This window comes from Cuculus canorus, chromosome 2 (genome assembly GCF_017976375.1).
Source record: "Cuculus canorus isolate bCucCan1 chromosome 2, bCucCan1.pri, whole genome shotgun sequence".
Taxonomy (NCBI): domain Eukaryota; kingdom Metazoa; phylum Chordata; class Aves; order Cuculiformes; family Cuculidae; genus Cuculus; species Cuculus canorus.
Genome location: NC_071402.1, coordinates 127,689,357 through 127,710,020, shown reverse-complemented (window position 1 = coordinate 127,710,020; position 20,664 = coordinate 127,689,357). Strand labels below are relative to the sequence as shown.

The 20,664-nt window shown below is 36.8% G+C and overlaps 1 protein-coding gene and 1 long non-coding RNA gene across 2 annotated transcripts in view; both read left to right on the top strand.

Annotated features, from left to right (window-relative positions):
- The first annotated feature begins 992 nt into the window (after nucleotides 1-992).
- Nucleotides 993-12,223, top strand: LOC128851173 (uncharacterized). Its single transcript, XR_008448425.1, has 5 exons — nucleotides 993-1,266; nucleotides 3,004-3,168; nucleotides 8,028-8,135; nucleotides 9,459-9,589; nucleotides 12,154-12,223. It is a non-coding gene; the product is annotated as an uncharacterized LOC128851173 (long non-coding RNA).
- Nucleotides 12,224-13,497: 1,274 nt separating this feature from the next.
- The window catches only part of DNAH11 (dynein axonemal heavy chain 11), a 101,186-nt gene continuing 94,019 nt past the window's right edge, over nucleotides 13,498-20,664 (top strand). Inside the window, 6 exon segments of the mRNA XM_054057895.1 lie at nucleotides 13,498-13,593; nucleotides 14,862-14,984; nucleotides 15,233-15,355; nucleotides 15,763-15,978; nucleotides 16,989-17,057; nucleotides 19,802-19,990. Coding sequence (XP_053913870.1) covers nucleotides 13,498-13,593; nucleotides 14,862-14,984; nucleotides 15,233-15,355; nucleotides 15,763-15,978; nucleotides 16,989-17,057; nucleotides 19,802-19,990 — 816 coding nt within the window.

Genomic DNA, 20,664 nt, shown 5'->3' with positions numbered 1-20,664 from the left:
TTGCAAATTTTTGCTCTCTATTAGAAGGCAAGTGCTGATGAAGGGAAGAACCTGTGTCTTCTGATCTTAGCCCAGAAAAGCAGGTTTTGAAGTGGTGCCGAAAGGAGCCATACATAATTCTTAGTTTGCAAGCCTGGGAGAAATGGAGAGCAATAAGTACCTAGAAGGGATGGCAATGTGAATAAGCATAATTTGGAGAGAGGGTAATAGAATGAGAAATATGACCAGGAATAGGTTTTTATTTCCACCATCTCTCCCATGCCAATCCTACTAGCATTGTATTAATTAAAGAAATTAACATCACGTGTTTGATATAAATCTGTAGTAAATGTAAGTTTTACCAGTTTAGGATAAACTGATGAGGTATGAACAGCAAAAAAACAATCTATAGTTCTGTCCCCATTCCTCCTCCCCCCAGAAAATTTTATTTCATGTCGACACTGTTATCTATGAATCCTAATTCTCTCTTTCAGGTTAATCATACTGTCCAGAGTTATTCATAGGTATATATGAGTCCTAAGCTTAATTATAGATTTGTGGTAAATTGCCTTCTGCTAATTTACTGAACAAAAAAGCCAGAAGGTCTTGTGTTGGCACTACTGTTAGAGGTGGCACAACTACGCTATCTGAGGACTGGCACCCAAAGAATGTGGAGGTGTTAAAACAAAGAGGTGTGTATATATGTCCAGTTGGTTTTACTGAGGGGTGGAAAAGTCCCTTTACTCTGTTATTTAATGAATGTTCACTGTGCTGCATGATGATATATAAGGATATCAAAAGTATCATCAAGTGTGACATGATGATACATAATAGTCAGTCTAGCTGGTGAGATTTGTAACAGGATGAGTATACTTTGGGAGCATCTCAAAAATGAGAGTTGTATTATGAGACAGCAAACTAGACTAGTTAGAGACAACCATTTCAAAAGATAATCTGTAAAGTGGAAAGTAACTTTATGGCTGATGTCATGACTGCATTTTAAAACCTTATTTTCAATTTTTTTTTTTCTTTTGTTCATTTGTTTACATTCTACTCTATGTTGTATCTTTCACCAGCAAATCTTTTCAAAGAAGAAACTGAAGAAACATTGGAGCTTATAAAAATAGCTAAAATTACCTTAAAAGCTTTAAGGATCCATTCTATAGTCACAGAAACAAATCGGAGAATTACTTCACCTGTGGCAAGGAATTTAAATCATGGGATTTCAGATCTGAGATGGCGTTTTTCAGATTTGATGTGTTCCTCAACCACTGACTGAAGATTGAGGTATTACTTATCATCTGCGTTGCTGGATAAATATACTGCCTGAGAAATATGGGCTATTCTCCATTATACAGACGGCAAGACTCGGGTTCCTAATAGCGAGAATACAAAATTACAGCCCATAGGAAGTGTTAGGATGCAAACACTGAATAGGATGCAAACATTGTATGCTGTGCAAGGAGCAGGCCAGTATTAGCAGTAAGAAAATCGACAAATGAGTTTTCTTAATCCAGCCCCTTTCAGAATATTTAAAGTTGCTTGAGTAAAGCACTACACTTCATATTCAGCCATAGCTGGGACTTTCTCCTGAACATGGCATCTGCATCGGCTTCTTTCTAAGAACTATGAAGGAATCATCTCTTTGCAGCTGGAAAAATGTGGTGTTTTAAGCTAGTCCTTGGATGAGCCAGAATACTCTTCACCTCTCCCTTTTAAATCTGTGCCCACAAGCAAGAAAAGATGAAATATCTGAGGTCAGAAAAGGGGTGTAAACTGTTTCAAATATCGTGGTTAGGCAAGTTGTATAGGATGAGAGCAGCCATAGGTTCTGGTTCCTACTCCTGGGACATTTTTATGCTTCTGTGAGCCTGGAAGCAGCTGCAGTAGGAGTCTAAAGTGGCTGCTGATTAGGGTGCCCTTCTGCGAAGTGGGAGATTCACTTTTGGGTTCTATGCTGGAAAACGAGGTATTTTAGCTCTGCAGTTATTTTGCCAGTGTGCCACTCTGACTCACCTCTTTAAAATACTATCAAAGAATAAGAAACCCAGCCCTACACCACCTGAGAGAGCCTACCAGAGCAATCTCTGAAAGAGATTTGAGGTGAATGCATAGTCTCTTGGCTGTCCATTGGCAGACAGACAGGCCAACGTGCTCTGGCTGGAGACAGTTTTAGGTCCTTAGGAACGCCATCCTGCACCAGCAGTTTTGCAAGCATGGTTGCTTACGCCTGTCAGAAGTGTCACAATCAGCCACTGCACATGAACTAACTCTTGCTGACAGCCTTGGTTCTTGGTAATCCCACAGAGAGCCCAGCCCTGTGCAAGCAGGTGCCTCCAGGGTGAGCTGGCAGCTAGGTCTTTGTAGATCACAAAGCTGAGCCTGGGGGTCTGCAGTCCAACAGGAATCTGCTTGGGAACTTGTGACTGGTTTGCTTCTGGAGAGGTGTTGCACTTTCCTTAAACACAGAAGGAACTGGTTATTTTCATCCCTGTGGGGCATGAAACAATTACTTCATTCAAGTGAAAGCAGAGACCGTAGACATTAATTTAGCACATGCTACAAAGGAGTTTAAAGTAGGTTCAATTTACTCCTCTGAGAAAGATGTATGTTTATTTTTCAGAGCAACATTTCAGGTTATGATAATAAATTTTGTGATTGTCAATGTAAATTTGTTTAGTAGTGCTTGCTCTTTTTTAGCTCTTCTTTTAACTCAATCTGATAAAATTAAAATGGAGTTAAATTTGTATGTTTTATGGGACGATTCATTTCCGCTTGTGTTTTAATCCTGTAAGTGACTCAACCAGGATAAAACCTTTCTGGAATTACCTAAAACCTTACCAGAATTACCTGTCATTCCTCCAATTTTTAAAATATTAATTAAGATGTCTTAGATTTTAACTTCTTATTCTGTCAAACCAGAAGAGAGAAGGTCAAATGAGGCAGAAGACATCTCAAACATTAAGTTTGTTACTGTTTTTGTAGAAACATGCAATTATTTTTTTTTTTCTTAATCTGATTTAGGACATTTCTATTAACAAGTTGTAATTTCAAAATCTGGAAAAGCTGGAATTTTGTGGAATCAAGGGGAAATTTTAAGTGAGCAGATCTGCAGAATGAATGAAGAGTTTCGGGAAAACTGAAATTTTCAGAAATAGAGCATAAAATCCTCCAGATCACAGAAATATGGTAATTTTTCACCATGCATATAGGAGTTTGTGTTGTTATTTCCTTGTTTATTTAAAAGTATCTGTGAATTTGGAGGCTGTGAAACTAGGAACGAGATAGGATTCCAACACAGCTGAGTTCTGTATCTACCACTTCTTCTTAAACTAGAAATTCATTTTTTAATAAAAGATTTCTAGATGCTTTCTCCTGATCAGATTACTCTATTATTTAGAAGTGCCACATATGGAGAGGTGTTCATATGACTCTTGCCAAAGAATATGAATGAATAAAACAAATTTGGATAAAGCGAAACAAAATCCCCCACTAACATTGCCCAAAATTAATGAAAAAATGGTTAATTATTGATATACAATACACAGAACTGGCAGTCAGCTCTGTAAGCTTTTCTTCAGTGTTAGGGTATAATTTATATACGGTTCTGGTGTAAATAATAAATCAGTTGATTCTACTCGAAAAATAGAGAAGGCTTTTAAAATGCTGGTATATAGTAATGTCTTGTAGTAAGAGTGAAAGTAATTACTAGCATTGTGTTGACTTATAATCATGATTGTTATATCAAGTTAAACAGAAAGAATGTTAATTATTATTCTTTCCATAAATGCTTTTTTTTTTTTAATTTTCAAGTTTTAGGTGTTCATTCATAGCTATAAGTATCTGTAAACTTGCAAAATGGTGTTTTCTGAAGTGTTTTCGATCCGCTTCTAACATAAATCAAAATAAAGAAGTACCATATCGTGTTATGTGGTTTGCTTTGCTGCCTGCTGGCTGGAGCACTCAGCTGTCTCCAGAGCAGAATCTGGTCCCAGCACACAGGATGCTTTCAGCATTTGCACTGGGAAGCCACTCATGGGGATGTGAGCAGAGCAGCACCGTGTTCTAGCCCTGAGCTGCTCCTCTGGCTGCTTGATGCTGCTCCTGGCACGTTTACAGCCAAATTTTCTCTCCCTTTTTACCCTGCAGCTATGTGGAGAAGGCCGCCCACTGTCTTTGAGACTGGCAAGGCATTATTAAATTCCTCTTGGAGTGGGGAAGCTGGTGAACCTGTCTGCCCCCTTGCAGGTGTGCGCCCCAGCCAGAGGAGGCACTGCAAAAGGGGGTGAGGCAGCCCCAGCACCAGCTGCAGATTTAATGACACTTTGCCATCTTGATCCAAAAAGTTGCCATCATAAGCAGGATTAATTCCCCCAAAGCAATCTATATTAAAACCAACTTTTTCTAATCTGTTTGTTGATTAAGCATCATTTAAATGACATTTTTCTTCTCTATTGGTTGACCAATTTTTTTTGTTATATTTTTTACCTTTACACCCACTCACCTCTCCCCCGCCCAAAATCCTTAGGTCAGATAACTCTCCTAGAAATGCCTCTGCCATTTCACCATACTCATGACACCTGTGAACCTATAAGCCTTACACAGGTGCAGTCATGAGGCGATGGGCTCAGCCTCCTGGTGAGCGTAAGCTTTGCTGTTGTTGTAGGAGCTCAAACCTCTTCTGTGGTATTCTTGGCAGCACGGTAAGGACAGAACACGCTGTGCGTGCAAGGAACATATATTTTGAGTAGGCTGTTGTTCTAACAGGCAAATTTTCTGTACTAGACATGAATTGTAAAGTTGTTATTATTAAAATAATATTCATTAATGTTAATAATATAATTATTATTGAAATATAGAAACTTACTGATTTCTGATCTGTTACATGTGGTAGGAAATATATTCTGTGTGTATGCACACTATTTTTTCTTCCAAATACGTGGCTTAGTCTAAGTAATTAAAAACACAGAATAATGGTCATAAACTAGGTTGAAGTAAATGAATAACACTGGTTTAATTAATACAGAAGCCTTGCGAAGTTGTAAGTGTCTTTGGGGTAAAATCCTGTAACTGCTTTAAAATCCATAGCAAAGCTTCCTATGTCTTAAGGTCAGGACTCACCATACTTCTAAATTTCATTGCTCCTGATAAAATCCCTTATGATTCACACTACATTCCTGCTAATACCTGCACAAAGCTAGAATGCTTCTTATAAAGGAGGAATGATGGCAGACACCTACTGCTGCCTTTATTGTTTTTATTTATTTTTTTTTTGCCTTCCAAGACAGAGGGATGCTCTGAAGTGTCCTTTTCTGTTTGGAAATGCAGTTTCAACACACCCCTTCTCAGGTCTGTATGTAGTTTGCCTGGCCTTGCCTTTACCTCTAAGGATTCCCTGCATGCTTCGTATATAAATGTAAATCTTGGTGGGAATGCTTAAGTAAGAGTTTTAGGCTGTTACTTCTAAGTTCAGCAATTATGATATTTGGCCAGACCAAGATTCTGAGGTGATTTGAGCTGATCTGTTTTTGAGGCAAGTGAGTCCTTCCTTCCTTAGTGACTCAACCAACTTAGGACAAAAGCAACCTTTGTAACACGTCTCTGAATGATCATTGTGCATTGCAAGATTGTTGACTTTCCAGCTTATTGCCAAGAAAAGCAGAGGAAATAGGCATTAGTTTTCAAGTTTGAGCCACTCTTATTCATTTAGGCAGGCTTAGTGTTGACAGAAGAAGTACAAGTGGAATACTAAGCACCAAGTACTGTGCTCTTTTTACTGTCATCACTAATATGTCTTTTCTTCATGTTCTTCAGAAACTATTTGCCTTTGGGTTTGACAACACTAGTCAGGAGCTGTATCAAACAATAGCTGTCATCTTACAGCTAATTTGTTTGTCAGAAGCTTGAAAGTTCATGCTGTTCAGTGTATGAATAGTGTCCAAGTAATTCCAATGACAAGTTTTACGTGCTTTTAAATAGGCAATGTGCAGTATATGGTTAGTATGTGGATGGATTTGCCCAAATTCCAGAGCAGAGCAATGGTCTGTTTTGTGGTGTGACTGAGGGGTCTGACCCTAGAGAGGATCGAAGCGTGCTTAGCATCCTGGGCACAGATGTAGGATCCTCAGACTGAGTGTCTTAAATGGATTATTGATATATTAAATATATATATATATTTTAATACATATCATAGCTAGTAACAGAAGTAAATCTGGATTTCTTTATTGGCTATGAAGAAGTGCATGTAGTTTATCTGTCATGACTTGGGTATATAGGTGTGGTTTTGTGCAGTGTGTTTAAAAAACAAACAAAAACCTCATTAGCTGAGAGGGAAGGGAGCTAGAAAGGAAGAAGGTTCTTGAAGAAACAAGTTAATTTTATATGCCTTTCCAAAGAGGCTGGATTTTATTTAAATGTCCAACTTGGCTACTGGTGCTTCTATTTTATTTTTTCCAAGTGACTTGCAAAAGAAAATAAATGTAGCCAAGTTGTAAAGTAGAGTGTTTTCTCAGGGATTATCAATGTTTAACATATTTAACAAAGGAACAAGTGTAGCTTTACTTGTACGTGTTATTGTTTGTGTTGCTAACAGGACAAAGCAGAAGGTGCTGGAGCTCTCCCTTTAGAGCCAGCATGAACTTGTATTAATATATACCTGTATTTTCCAGGCTGATATTATTTTTTCCTAAAGTCCTTGTCTGTGAACATGGTTAAATACCTTGACTATTAAGTACAGTTATGCTATAGAGCATCATTGTTGTTCTGTTGCCTAATGTGTGTGGTAGCTGTGGATTCTTAAGATAATCTCATTAAATGTGGCAATGAGTCAGTCAAAAGATTATTTTTTTCAGTGAGTCGAATTCAAGTATTTCAGTAGCTGAAGTTTGATGCTCATAATACCCTACTAAATGATAATATGCATAGATAATTTTGGTTTGTAAAAGCTTGTTGAGAAGTTTTTTGGTTAATGGGGGGATTAACAGGACGAAACAACATAAAAGTTGGGAGAAATATTACCTGGCATAGATGGTTATCCATCTTATCAAGCTTCCTAAACAAAGCTATCACTAATACATACACATATTGATCTTGCACTGCTACACACCTATAGATCTTGCACTGCTATCTAAAGATAATCTGTATTGCTAAGCAAATGCTTTGGTTGTCAATTCAGTTGCTGTGAAAAAAAAAAAAATACCAAAAACCCCCCAGGCATCACTGTTAGATAGCATTGATCATTGATCTGTTAAATAGTATTGAAAAACCTGAAATACAAAAACCTCAGGAGTTTGTTCAGTGACAAAGGTGAGCTGTGTGTTTATCATAACCATGTGCTGCCCATTAGATTTTCTTCCCATGAGAAAGACAGACATTTTATACTTTTTGTTTTTCTTTTTAAACACTACAGAAGTCTGAAGATGATTACGATGAATTTAAATCCCAAACCCTGGATCTAGACAGACACCTTGCCTCAGTTCTTTGTGTAGGGTTTCAAGACTGTTCAGGTTTAGAATCCATGTTCAAGGTCAGTACCCATTCACATGAATGGGACTGTTTCTACAGTAATATGTATTATTCTTAGACAGGAATAATTTAACAGTAGGTTAGGGAACAACTGATTAGAAACAGTTCTTCAAAATATGATTTAGGAATTGTCATATCTAGAACCTAAGTGATATAATTTTATTAAGAAAGAGGTAAATAAGTAAGATGTTCAAATGGATGATTGTCCTGAAAGGCAAGAGGAGATATTTCATTCTTTAATCACCCATGATAAAGCCTCCAATGGAGAACTGTGTCCAGGTATACGCATTACATTTTAGGAAAAAAGATCTGCTGGTGGTTATTGGGGCTAAAGAAGAGAAGACAGAGAACAGACATAGAATCATAGAATAGTTTGGATTGTGAGGGAACTTAAAGATCATTGTTTCAAGACAGGTGAAAACGTTAGTGTGTGACTTGGAGCAGAGAGTTCAGCAAGCAAAGGGCAACATTCTATTAATCCAGAGAATTATGACTACTTGGATGGAATATGCCTTCTTTTTCAGGAAAGGTAAAAAAGAAGCTCTATTATACCTGGATGACAAAGGAGAAAGTCTTGCTACAATATACAAGATGCTGCAAGACCATAGCTGCCAGATCCATATCTTGTTGAGGTAATGGCCAAGTGAGCTGTATTTTGATGTAGAGATACCAGTGTTAAATATTTGACTATTAACACTCGTTTTTGTTCAATTATTTGTTTAATTGCACTAACTGCATAAAACTGACATTTGAAGACAAATAGGGAGAAGAGAGAACAATTTTGGCAACATCTGATAAGAACATTAGTGCTTCGAAAAGCTGTTAGATTGGGAATGATGGGCAATCTGCAGTCATAATGTCTGATTTTTGTTACCCTGAACCATGTTGTTCCTGTCATCCCCAAGGGTAAAGTAGTTGCTGCACTTGGAGAAATTGCCCTTGAACAATCTTTTGCACTAGATATGCTGTGAAATAGTTTTGATCTGAAATGTGAATATCACTTTGTTATATGTGTAATTAAAAAAATAAAATAGATAACTTAATATATCAGTTTACTCATGAATGCTAAATCACATTATAATATCTTTAAATATGAGTGGCTGCATTACGTGACCACAGGTGATGTGTTGTACAGTGAATGCTTTAGAATTCACTGCATATGAAAGACCTCTATCTGGTCTCTTTTGGAAGATGTACTACATTGTAAGTTGTATTAAACAGAATTCAGTAGAAGTTCAATTAATGCTTTTCATCAGGTGTAATTGGACAAAATGAAAACTTCTCATCAGATGCAGTGATTTTTCCAGACCAGTGTGGAATTTCTATTTCTTTATCTATCTGGCCCAAACCAGACTGAAGGGATGACTAGGAAAATAAATATGATTTTTGAAGTATACCTAAGACTAACTAAGATTCTAGTTACTGTGAAGTGACTTGGATTCAGGCTTTTTCTTTTGACCCATACAAAAAAAAATCCATCAATGTATTTTTTTTTCATCCGGATGGAATGGGGTTTTGTAGTATATTTTACTGAATGCTATTTTCTAGAGATCTTGGGGAGATTTGTAGAATGACAAAGCTCTTTCCAGGTCAGCTTTATATAGTTGAAAGTGTGTTAAAACACCCAGAGTGGAGCGCTCTGTTTTACTGTGTGGAAGATTCCTAAAGTACTTTTAAAGATGTTTTGTGTGACTGTACATAAAATAACTCGGTTCATTAAATTAAAGTTGTTCATGATTCCAAATGATCCATAAACGTAGTTATTTTACAGCTGGCAAAAAAATCTAGTAAAAGCTATGTCATACGCATAGTTTGTGATTAAATAAATCTCCCACTATCATTTTTTATTCATAGGCAGGTGTTGGGGTGGCATCACTGTTAATATACAGCGTTAGTGATGTTTTTCTGCCATATGTGATATTTTTCCTCCAAGATAATTTTGTTCTGTTAAGCAGGAATTGCCTGAAAAATGCAATGCCATTGAGAAGAGAGCTGTGTTGAAGTACAGAATAGCTTCTCTTCAGACCTCCAAGGTTGCAGTTATTAGATGAAGATGCATATTACTTGATGTATGTTGAATTCTATGGTCAGTCTTTTTTATATCTACTTTTTTTTTTATGAGAGCATGATCAGTGACAGGTGTCATTACCTGCATTTCATCAGGGGAAGCAGATGGAATTCAGAGAAAGTTTTGCAAGTGGGATCTCCCTTCCAGTTTGGTGCAGAAAATGTATATACTCATCTCAATGAAGTAATAGGGAATGTCAGTGAAACGTATTTTCTTGTAATTTTTCAGTGTTAAGCCTAATGATATTTAAATGTTTGTTTATTTTTGTGTTTAAAGGTTTTTTTTGTTGTCAGGGGGTTGAGGGTTTTTTTGCCTTGTTTTTTGTTTGCTTGTTTTTCCAAGAAGCTTATATAATTCTAGCACCAGTAAATCTAGGTTTCTTCTTGTTTCACTTCCAATGCTGCATAGGCTCACTGATAAAATAAAAAAAAAAAATCAGAATACTTGCTTATATTCTGTATTCATGTTCCTTTAAAAAGTCAGCACAATGCGCTCTTGGACACAGTAGTCTAAAGTGGAAGGATCTTTTTAAAGCATCGTGAAGAGAATTTTTATCATTTATTCAACTTTAAAGTAAGGAGATGTGGTTTAATACATTAAGAGATTAATTACAAGAGTATAAATTAACTGTTCTCTATGCAGCTTTTCTTTTTATATTTTTCAAATATAGAGCCCTTTGTATTCCTTTTGGGTGCTTTCAGAGACAATGCAAATGCAGCTTTTTAAACTCTTTGCAATAGCTGCTCTCAGCTTTTCTTATATTGGATCATATATACAGGACACACAGATTTCACTGCCAGGTTTAGGTAAGCTCCATATACTCTACAGCTGTACTTTATTGCGTTCTCTTTTTCTTCTCAAGGCAAATCCAGACTTCAGAAGCTGGAAAAAGAAATGTTACTGATGCAGGAATCTGGAAAACTGTTTGAAGTAACTGTTCCAGTATACAAGCAAATGAAAAAAATCTTAAAAAACCCCACATTTGCTAAAGAAATTAATTTATTGAATTAACTATAAAGTTAGGATATATTCTTAATATCATATTTTTTACTTGATTCTAGAAGTATGTATAGTTTCCATTTTTAAAAGAAGTTTAAATTTATGGAGACTTTCTTATTCCATTTGGTTTTGAAATTATGGTTGCTATGTTTAAGGATACCCAGACTAAAAACATCTCTTTTCTCAAGTTAACCAATTTCAAGATAATCCCAAATCAAAACAACCTTTGTAGTTTCATTTCGAGCTTTTTTAATACCAATAACTTTCTTGAATAATTAAAATCATTGAGGAAATATTGAGAAAGCTGGAAAAGTTCACCTCAGAACAGAGGATCGTACATTAGAAAGCTGTAGGCCAGAAACAAGGGCTCAGAAAAGTCATTATACAGACCTGTATGGGAAATCATTCTTGTAAAGTTCTCTCTACCTCAAGAAGTTTGCTTTCATGAAAAAATGTGCTAGATTTTCTTTCCTTAATTGTTCACCTAGCAATTGTTCAATTTTGTATTGCCAGGAGGGGGTGCAGGGACACAACAACCCTGTGCAGTGCTACAGACTAGTCTGGCTAGAAAGCTGCCTGGAAGAGAAGGACCTGGGGGTGTTGGTTGACAGCCAACTGATCATGAGCCAGCAGTGTGCCCAGGTGGCCAAGAAGGCCAATGGCATTTTGGCTTGTATCAGAAACGGTGCGACCAGCAGGTCCAGGGAGGTTATTCTCCCTCTGTACTCGGCACTGGTGAGACCGCACCTTGAGTACTGTGTTCAGTTCTGGGCCCCTCACCACAAGAAGGATGTTGAGGCTCTGGAGTGTTTGCTTTGCAGTGTGTCCAGAGAAGAGCAATAAAGCTGGTGAGGGGGCTGGAGAACAAGTCTTATGAGGAGCGGCTGAGAGAGCTGGGCTTGTTTAGCCTGAAGAAGAGGAGGCTGAGGGCAGACCTTATTGCTCTCTACAACTACCTGAAAGGAGGTTGTGGAAAGGAGGGAGCTGGCCTTTCCTCCCAAGTGACAGGGGACAGGAGAAGGGGGAATGGCCTCAAGGGGGAGGTTCAAGCTTGACATCAGGAAAAAAATTTTCACAGAAAGCTTCACTGGGCACTGGAACAGGCTGCCCAGGGAGGTGGTTAAGTCACCTTCCCTGGAGGTGTTTAAGGGACGGGTGGATGAAGTGCTGAGGGGCATGGTTTGTGGAGTTTTAGGAATGGTTGGACTCGATGATCCAATGGGTCCCTTCCAACCTGGTGATTCTATGATTCTGTGATTCTATGATTCTATAATTCCACATCTCCCTGATGCATCTGTATATTATCAATGGCTATAGGTGCGTGTTCAATAGTGCAAGAAAGTTACGCATGTATACCTGTCAGATACTGAAGTATGAAATCTTTTAAATACTTGGCTTTTGGGTTGAATTTTGAGAAAATGGATTATTTTGCATGCTTCCTACATAGTAGTGGCACAGGGTTGGGAAAATCGGGTCCAAGAGCTATTGCTATGTGATGAGCTTCCCCCTCCATCCATTTATTTGTTATATAGCAGAAGTTTGTCTTTACCAAATGTGGCTGACACTTTTATCTGTATTTTCAGTTTCAGAACAGCACTGATGATTGGACTAAAACCCAGTAGAGACAGATTAATGTGGAACAGATGGATGGGGAGCTCAGAAGCTTTGCCAAGGCAGGTTCCATAGCTGTCTCTTTCGGCAATTTATCTGTCTTGGTGCCACCCCTTCCTCACTCATCCCACCCACTTTGATATTTTAGTGGATTTGTTACTCATGTCCAAACTGAATGTTCTGGAATATGTTTTGGTTTGGCAGCTTTTCTTCAAAACTTTCTTCTTCTGGATGAGTTTCCAGTCCCTGTGGAACTACATGGTAAAACCGAGCTGTCATTTCTCTAAATTGAGGTATGTGAAAGAATAAAGAGGGTGGGGTTCTATGGCAGGCCTCAACAGATGAAAGTAATTAATTTTAGACACAAATGGCATTTGCAGAGGTTTACCATAGCTCCAGAGTTTTGGGAGGTGCAGCAAAGATGCTCGTTCTTAAAGGTCCCCAGATAATTTGCAGGACACTAAAGGGATAGAATTGATCCATAGAAAGTGTGGCAGTAGAGCACGGAAGGAAGTAAGTCTTGAATGTAATAGGTATAAAGTTTCTACTTTACATACATTTCACTCACGAGTAAACAAGGAATCAGACTTACAGCACGTGTCTTGCCTTAAAGTGCTTCAAAATTATGGACTCCACTCAGCTGGTTCTGATACTGGGAGTTATCATGCCGTGATAGGGGTGGTAAAAGAGAGGAGAGAGTTGAAATAATTGAATTCTCCTTATGCATTTGCATCATTCACTGTGGCACATATGCCAGGTCATGCAACAGGGAAGATGCGGATCACTGCGTGTGAGCTGATCGCTTGTGTCGTGTTCATCACACTCCAGTGTGCATGAGTCCCTCTTGCCCCTCTGAAAGGTGGTTTTGAATGTATTAAATTTATGGCTATTTTTAGCTGCAGTAAAATAATTAATAATAAAATTAGACTTAAATAATCATGGCTGTGATAAAGCAAATGGCTCTGATCAAAGTATAATCATAAAATCACTGTGTAAATATAGTGTTAATATAGTTCCATTACTGTAAGTGTCAGGCTGGAAAGTACATTTCCAGTGCATTTTCCTTATCTACCACATAAACCAGTGACTCCTATGAAATCTTCCCCAGTCTTGTGCTAACTCCAACCATCCCACACATCCACAGGTGAAACGGAGAAGTAGAGCTTTCTGACAAACCTAAATTTTTCTTAAAGTTATCAACAAAGTGACTGTTAATATAAAGTAATTATTGCAATTATTTTAGTCTTAGTCCTTAGGAAACGCAGCCATTGGATAAATCTTGTTCCTGGGATGTATATAGAAGCTCCAGTTTAAAGATGAAGAACCTGATGTCATCACTGAGGGCAATATTGGAGTTGCAAAACCCTGCAATCAGAAAGGGACACTGGTACAAGGTTATGAATGTGACAGGAGTAGGTATTCGCCTAAAGAGACCCTGGTAATAGAGTTCCATGCTCTGTGCAAAGATGCAGCAGTGGTCGGGCACGTCATAGAGCCACTACTGCCAACTATTCAGCGTGTAAGTGGAGCAGAGATAGAGGTTTTGAACAGAGGCATCTTAGAATCATAGAATAGTTAGGTTTGGAAGGGACCTTGAAGATCATCTAGGTCCAATTCCCCTGCCACGGGCAGGGACACCTCCCACCAGATCAGGCTGCCCAAGGCCCCATCCAACCTGGCCTTGAACACCTCCTTTCCTGGACAAAAAAAGGGAATGTTTCTTAATACTGAGCAAAGGAAATGATGGGCAGAGTGAAATGGACAGAAAGTTTACCTGAAATATCAGCATAACTACTAAATTTTTAAAGAATTAGTTTGCAGGGAGACTATTGACCTGACAGCAGATAGAGGAAAAAAAAAAAAAAGAGGGGGATGCAAGAAGGGAAAGAGATGTGTGAGTTTTACTTAATTGCTGATCATAAACCTGGAAAACCAGTTGTCGGTTTTCAAAATTTAAAAATAAATTGTTCTAACCATTTTGAAAAAAATATTTTAAAGATAATTTTCAACAATCTTTAAAATGAAGACAACTGGAAAGCTGAAAGAAAAACACAGAAGAGATTGAGCATAACAAAATATTTCTTATCCAATATACCAATATTTTTTTCACATACAGTTTTAACAAAAGCATATTTTCAATTATTTTTAATGCAGAAAGCTCCTAAACGGGCCTGGAAAAATTTTTTGTGTGGGTTTTGCTTTTTTTTTTTTTTTGACAAAATATGATAAACGGATCAACTGCGGTCTTTTCAAAGACTTTATTAAAATATTTTTTTTAATTTTTTTTTTTTTTAAATTAAGATCTGACCAAACTGTAACAAATTATGGCAAATATCCCCACCACTACCCAAGATTTCTAGTGTGCAAATACTGTGTCTGTAGCTTGCATCAGCTTCAGTACCAGCTATGCAAATAACTTGTCATTTGGTGTTATGGTACATGATATATTACTGTACAAACCAAAAAAATACAGTAACGGCATCAAGAAATATTTCTCCTAGGTTGATTAAATTTGCAATTTTCTTGCAAATCTGAAACTATATCCAGTATCTAGAATGCCTATAATTTATTTTCTTGTTTTTTTACTTGGATTCCGTTTGAACTCCTTGTTACATGCTTATGTCTAATTTTTTCTTACTCATACGCTTATTTTGCTTTCTTCTGTCTCTTTGCTTTACAGGTCAGGTTTTTAGTAGCAGAAGATACTACCTTGAGAAACCTTCTGGGACTCCAGCTTCATAAAGCAGAAGACATAATCGAAAGCATAGTGGACAATTCTGCGAAAGAGTTTGGTACTAAAAAGGTGAAAGATTGTGTGCTTTTCTTCCATTTTTGCCAAATAGTAGGTAAAAAATCATTTGTTTGATCAAGTTTTATTTCAACAAATTAATGATGGAAGTGAATATTTTGAAGTAATTTATGGAGCAAAATTCACAACCTAGTGAAACTGATGTCCAATCTGTGGTGTAATCTACCATCACTGTGAATTAAATATAATTTAATTTAGGTTCTCAACTAAAAATATAAAATGTGATATATTCCTGTTCCCAGGTTTTGGCAGAAATCAACCAGACATAGGCTGCCATGGAATTTTCTTACAAAGAGCTTCACAGGTATGGAGAACCTTTATTGAAATCAGAAGAACAGCTGCTTGACACTTTAGAAAGCAATCAAGTAAGGATTAAATTGAGATACTGTTAGTATATCAATATTATTCACTCCTTTGACACACTAGGTTTTAAAGCTTTTCTTTTCCTGAATCTTGAATAAAGAGAATTATGTTTTCTCCAGGTATTAATCCTGGAAGAATATATGTATTCTATGTGTATATATATATTCTAAAAAACCTCATGTGTCCATGTAGAAGTTAATGAAATTACAGCTTTCTATGCTTACATTTTCTCAGATTTTTTTAAAATAACTTAATAATACGCTCTCCATTTCCAGTATTTAAGCATTTTTTCTGTTATGATATATGATGACAGGTTACAGGGGAATTTGTTAAACTTTTATCAGCTCTAGTTCCTGTTTGATAAATTGTTTTGATTAGTGCAAGTTTTCCTTGTTATTTATTCTTCTAGATTCAGTTGCAAACAATTATGAAAAGTAAATATGTGGCATGTTTCGTTGACCAGGTGAAATGTTGGCAATTAAGCGTTTCAGATTCTGTCAATTTCTTTGAGGTGGATGTTCAACACACATGGTCTCATCTTGAAAGTATTTTCACTGGCTCTGAAGATATCAAAAGCCAGATGCCTGAAGGTGCAAACAGATTTGAAATCAACAGCGACTTCAAAGTTAACAGAATTAATGCTTTAAGTCTCTTTACATCTTACATTTGAATTATTCAGAGAGGGTAATTAAAAAACATATTTTTAAAATAATACTATATCCATATTGACATTTTAGTTTGAGTATTTCTTTGATAGGCTGTTTCTAACCCACTGAATTAACACTACTACAAGAGTCTTAGGCTTATCTGGGGGAATATCAGAAGTGGATTTTGTATTCCTTATTCTTAAAATTAGGGTAATTATTTGTCTTGTTTTCCTGTTACATGGACTGGCAGCTATTGGTTGACACATTGTCATAAAGCCTGATTTGTGATGGTGTTCTGCAGGTCATTCCTTCACATGGCTTTAATATCCTCTCTTATTTACACTTTGTTAGATTTTTAACCTCCTGGAGTCACATAGAGATATGATACTTCTGTTTCTAAAAAACTAACATATGAATATTTTTTATAGGGAGGTTCTATGGTTAAAATTGCAAATAAGTTTTCTAATTGTTTAAATCCACAAATTAAGCAATGTGGGCAGCAGATTGTCTAACTATATGCCAAAAAAAGTTGGTATTCAGACCTTTGTACGAGTTGAGAACCTTCTTAAGAACAATGGAATTATTCATAGTGTTGAACATGCATAAGTTTCTTCATGGTGTGTGTTGAAAAAGGCATTAGGTGTGCAGAAGCAGAATTATTGTACAAGCTAATAATTCTGTTACGATCTGTCATTTTTATTTTGTTAAAAGAGATCTAATAGCATAATCAGTGGTATTTGCTTTTCTCCAGTGCAGTTCTTTCTGTTCACTTTACATTTTCCTCATATTCAGTCTAAATGCTATCAGAATAGGGGTGTTTGAATTTTTTTTTCCTTTTGCCATTGAAGAAAAGGAACCTAGAACAGGTTCATGAAGTGCCTTCTTCCGTCTCATTTTCCCAGTGCTTTTCTTGACGTAGTATAATAAATGGTCTGAAGTCTGAGGGGAATTCTACAAGTTGCAATAACTTCCTTGCAGTTCTGTACAGGAGTTGGTGACTGAAATAGCAAATACAAAAAATGTGATGGAAGCTAAAACCAAGCCAAAGGTGTATAAAAAAATCTGAAGTATTGCAACACGGGTAGAATTTCCAGCATGATTATTAATAGTTCTAAAGTGTAGTTCTGGAACAGTCAGGACATGATTGCTGTCAGGTCACATTTGCTTTTTGTACAGCTGAGCTGATATGATGATAATATTTTTGTTATTTCTCTCTATTTGACCTATTGGATTTTTACAGGTTTTTTACCCAATTTGAGGCATTGGTTCATTATTTATTGGTTGTATGATGTAAAAAATGTCAAAGGTCTTAAAAATTTGTTCAGTTTGGATCAAATTCTTTTTCTCCCGATTTACAATCTGGGGGCTGGCAGTCATTCTTTCACACTGGTAATGGGAGATAGTGGATTGTGTACAGCAGCAGTCCTCCTTTGATACACTTAGAAGTATACCTTGAACTTCCCAGTGTTGTTCAATCTTCCTACCTGTAAAGGCAGCAATGTTTGGAGTCACAGCCTCCTTCATCCTTTTAAAATTGTACAAGAAAGTTAAAAAAACCCCAAACACGAACCTATAGTTTGAGATATAACTTTTGTTATGAGAGATACTAAGCTAATAGCTAAAGTGCATCAGTCCTCCATAAATAAATTTATTTTTTCCCCCTGCAAATAGGAATCGAATTGAGTATTTTGATTCTTAATACTTTTGTGTCAATACCAACGTGGTTTTATGTTGGTTATCTGTCATACATAAAAGAAAACGTGTGCATCTTAAGAAAAGTTACTTCGCTCCTCCATTAGATTGGTTCTGTGTGTGTCTCTCTCTGTGTCTCTCTCTCTCTCTGTGTCTTGTTTCCACTTAGCCAAACTTACCTTTTCATGGACTTAATTGACACCGTTCAATTCTCTTGTGTTCCTTGGTCTGAATGAGTAAAAAGAGCATACTCTGTTTCATTTTCTGGAAAGGAGACATGAGGTTTGCCACTTTACCTGTTCCTTACCATTATATTTATTGTTAATAGTTTAAATAATAAATGGATTGTACTCTGTTTTACTCTTTGGTCTAATTTCTTTCTTAAGTGGGAGGGAATTCTTTGCTTTAGGCTGATTAAAGGCATATAATGCTAATATCTCTGTGTTCTTTTCAGACTTTCTCTTTGTGAATAAGCTGAATATTTATAAACTAAGCACAGAGCATTTCCTCACTTCTATTTTGTTTCTTCAGCAGGCTTGCTAGATATCCAGCCAAAATAGGTGAACCTCCTTGCATACTATTGTACTTCATTTTGTCTACAAAAAGGCAACTTTTCCAGCTAACTATGTGAGGAGATGGTATCATAGAATTGCACCTTTGTTTCTGAGTGTTAATTTAATTGACAAATAGGAATACCTTGTGTAAGGAAGGTAGTAAACATTTTGCCACCCCAGCTAGGACAAGTGCACGGTGTTCAGCAAAGAGAGATGAAAACATCATGCTGAGAAGTGTTACAAATCCTGTGCTGTCTTTTCTTGGAAATCTATCTATGTGTAATTTGCATTTATTTGAATGTTTGGATTGAAGGTTTGCAGGAAGTAGAAATGGAAAAGGTCAATGAGATCATCAAATCTATTCTGCTTTTGCCGCTGATTGATCAAATTTCAGACATGCTATGCAGAGCGATGATAAGTGAGACTAAAAGATCTATGGTCTCTGTTAGGCTGTTTCTGACTGAGCTGCTGACCATTGTATAAGGAATGCTTTTTGTAGCTATCCTCCTGTTTTCCTCCCTTGAAAAACAATCTGCTAGTGACACTTTGGGACCAATTTGTATAAAAGCACAGGCACTTTGATGTATTTCAGAAGCTTTATACTATGTTATCTATGTGCCAGATGATACTCCTGGCCTCAGTGACTGTCCAGTCATAGCCATTAATTCTCTGTGTGCTAGAGTTATTGGAGTGTCTTGGGCAAAGCCCTTTTGATGGGATGTGACATGTAACAGAAGAACTGATACTTTCCAAACAGCTGAAGGACTTGTGAAACTTGAACGTCGAGTCTTTTCAAACGTGATGCACAATGACAGAATCTTATAGCTTCTTTATGTAACTAAGTCTCACTGACCTGTTCCATCCACTCATTGCTCTGCACCATATATAAGAAAAGAAATCAAACAAATCTCCCATTCTAGTTATCAGACACAGAGCATGCTGATGTGTAGACAGTCATTTTAAAGCTCCACGGTCTTTGGATATGTGTGTAGTTACACAAGGCACTTAGACCTGAGTCAACAACTTGTGAAAAAAGCACTACTCATAATTAATATTTTAAAGACTTCTTAGTTTTATACCATGTTGTCTTTGTCCTTTAGATTATTCTGATGACTGACAATAGCGTAATTATCCCCAGCTTGTCTTATAAAAATCTCCTGTGTGGTGATCATGCAATAGACAGTCAGATAGTGTCACCATATCAGTCTGCATGACCAGCAAATTCAGAGGTTCTCTTATTCATTAAGATGGTGTAAGTGTTCTAATACTATGTAGAAAATACGATTTCTAAAATTTTTTATTATCTTTCAAACTTAAGAATGGAATATTGATTATAACTTGGTCATTCAGTATGTTTTACTTGCTAAGGTCAATGGAAGTACTGTGTGCTGAAAGCATCAAAATAAGAAAAACAATTGTAAGATTACTGCAAGGACTTAATGTTTCCCAGTTAGTTGCTGAACCAAATCTTACTGTTTATAGCAAATTTTAGCATGATAGTCATGCACTTTAAGAGAAGTATGCATTAAGGTAGTGTGATTGACACAAATCTAATGTAAGGGGTTTCCTTAAACACTGGTATTTTTGGATGCAGGTGGCTCACCATCTTACCGAACTTTTAGACGATATTGCCAATCTTAAATTTCAAGAGAACATAGAGGAATCTGTAAATACTGCCATTGGGATGCACAGCAGAGAAAAGGAGTATGTTCCAGTCCATGAAGAGTGTTGATGCAGTGGTCAGGTATGTTGAGTTATATGAAATTTCCTTTATGGATTTGGCCCTTTTTGGGATGCAGATGAAATAGAAACTGTGAATGACGTGAAATTATTCTTTTAAAAAAGTAAATATAGAAAAGAAAAACCAAACCCTTACAACAATTCTTTTTTTCTGAATTCCAAAACATTTTTTGGCCAAAAACTGTATAATAAACTAACAATTTAATACATTGTCTAGCTGCCCCTTGTACATAATTTTGGTTTGTTTTCATTTTAGTTGGTTAGTTAGCTGGCTTTTGTTTCTAAGAAATGTAGAGAGTTAAGTGTTTAGGAGCAATGAAGAAGAAAAAAGAAATGTACTAAAAGCCACAGAACTAATGAAGCCTATGGCTGAATGTTGCATTTCTCGTACTTCCTCTCTTCTACCCTTTTGTCTCATCTTCCATTATACTTTCAGATCCCCTCCACTCTTACCCTTTAGTACAAACCTCTCCAGACCTTCAAGGCCCCGGTCAGCTGAACAGAGTTTTAGCTGGTTTTGAGTCCCTGTATTTGCTAATTGGTTAGCCAGTCTGTGTGGTAACTGTGTAGCAGTTGGTCAGAAAGAACAGATCAGCGGCTTCTGAGACAATAACTTATTGTTCTCAGAACAGTGCTCAATGGATAAGCATTCACATCGCATAAAATCAATGTCGTATG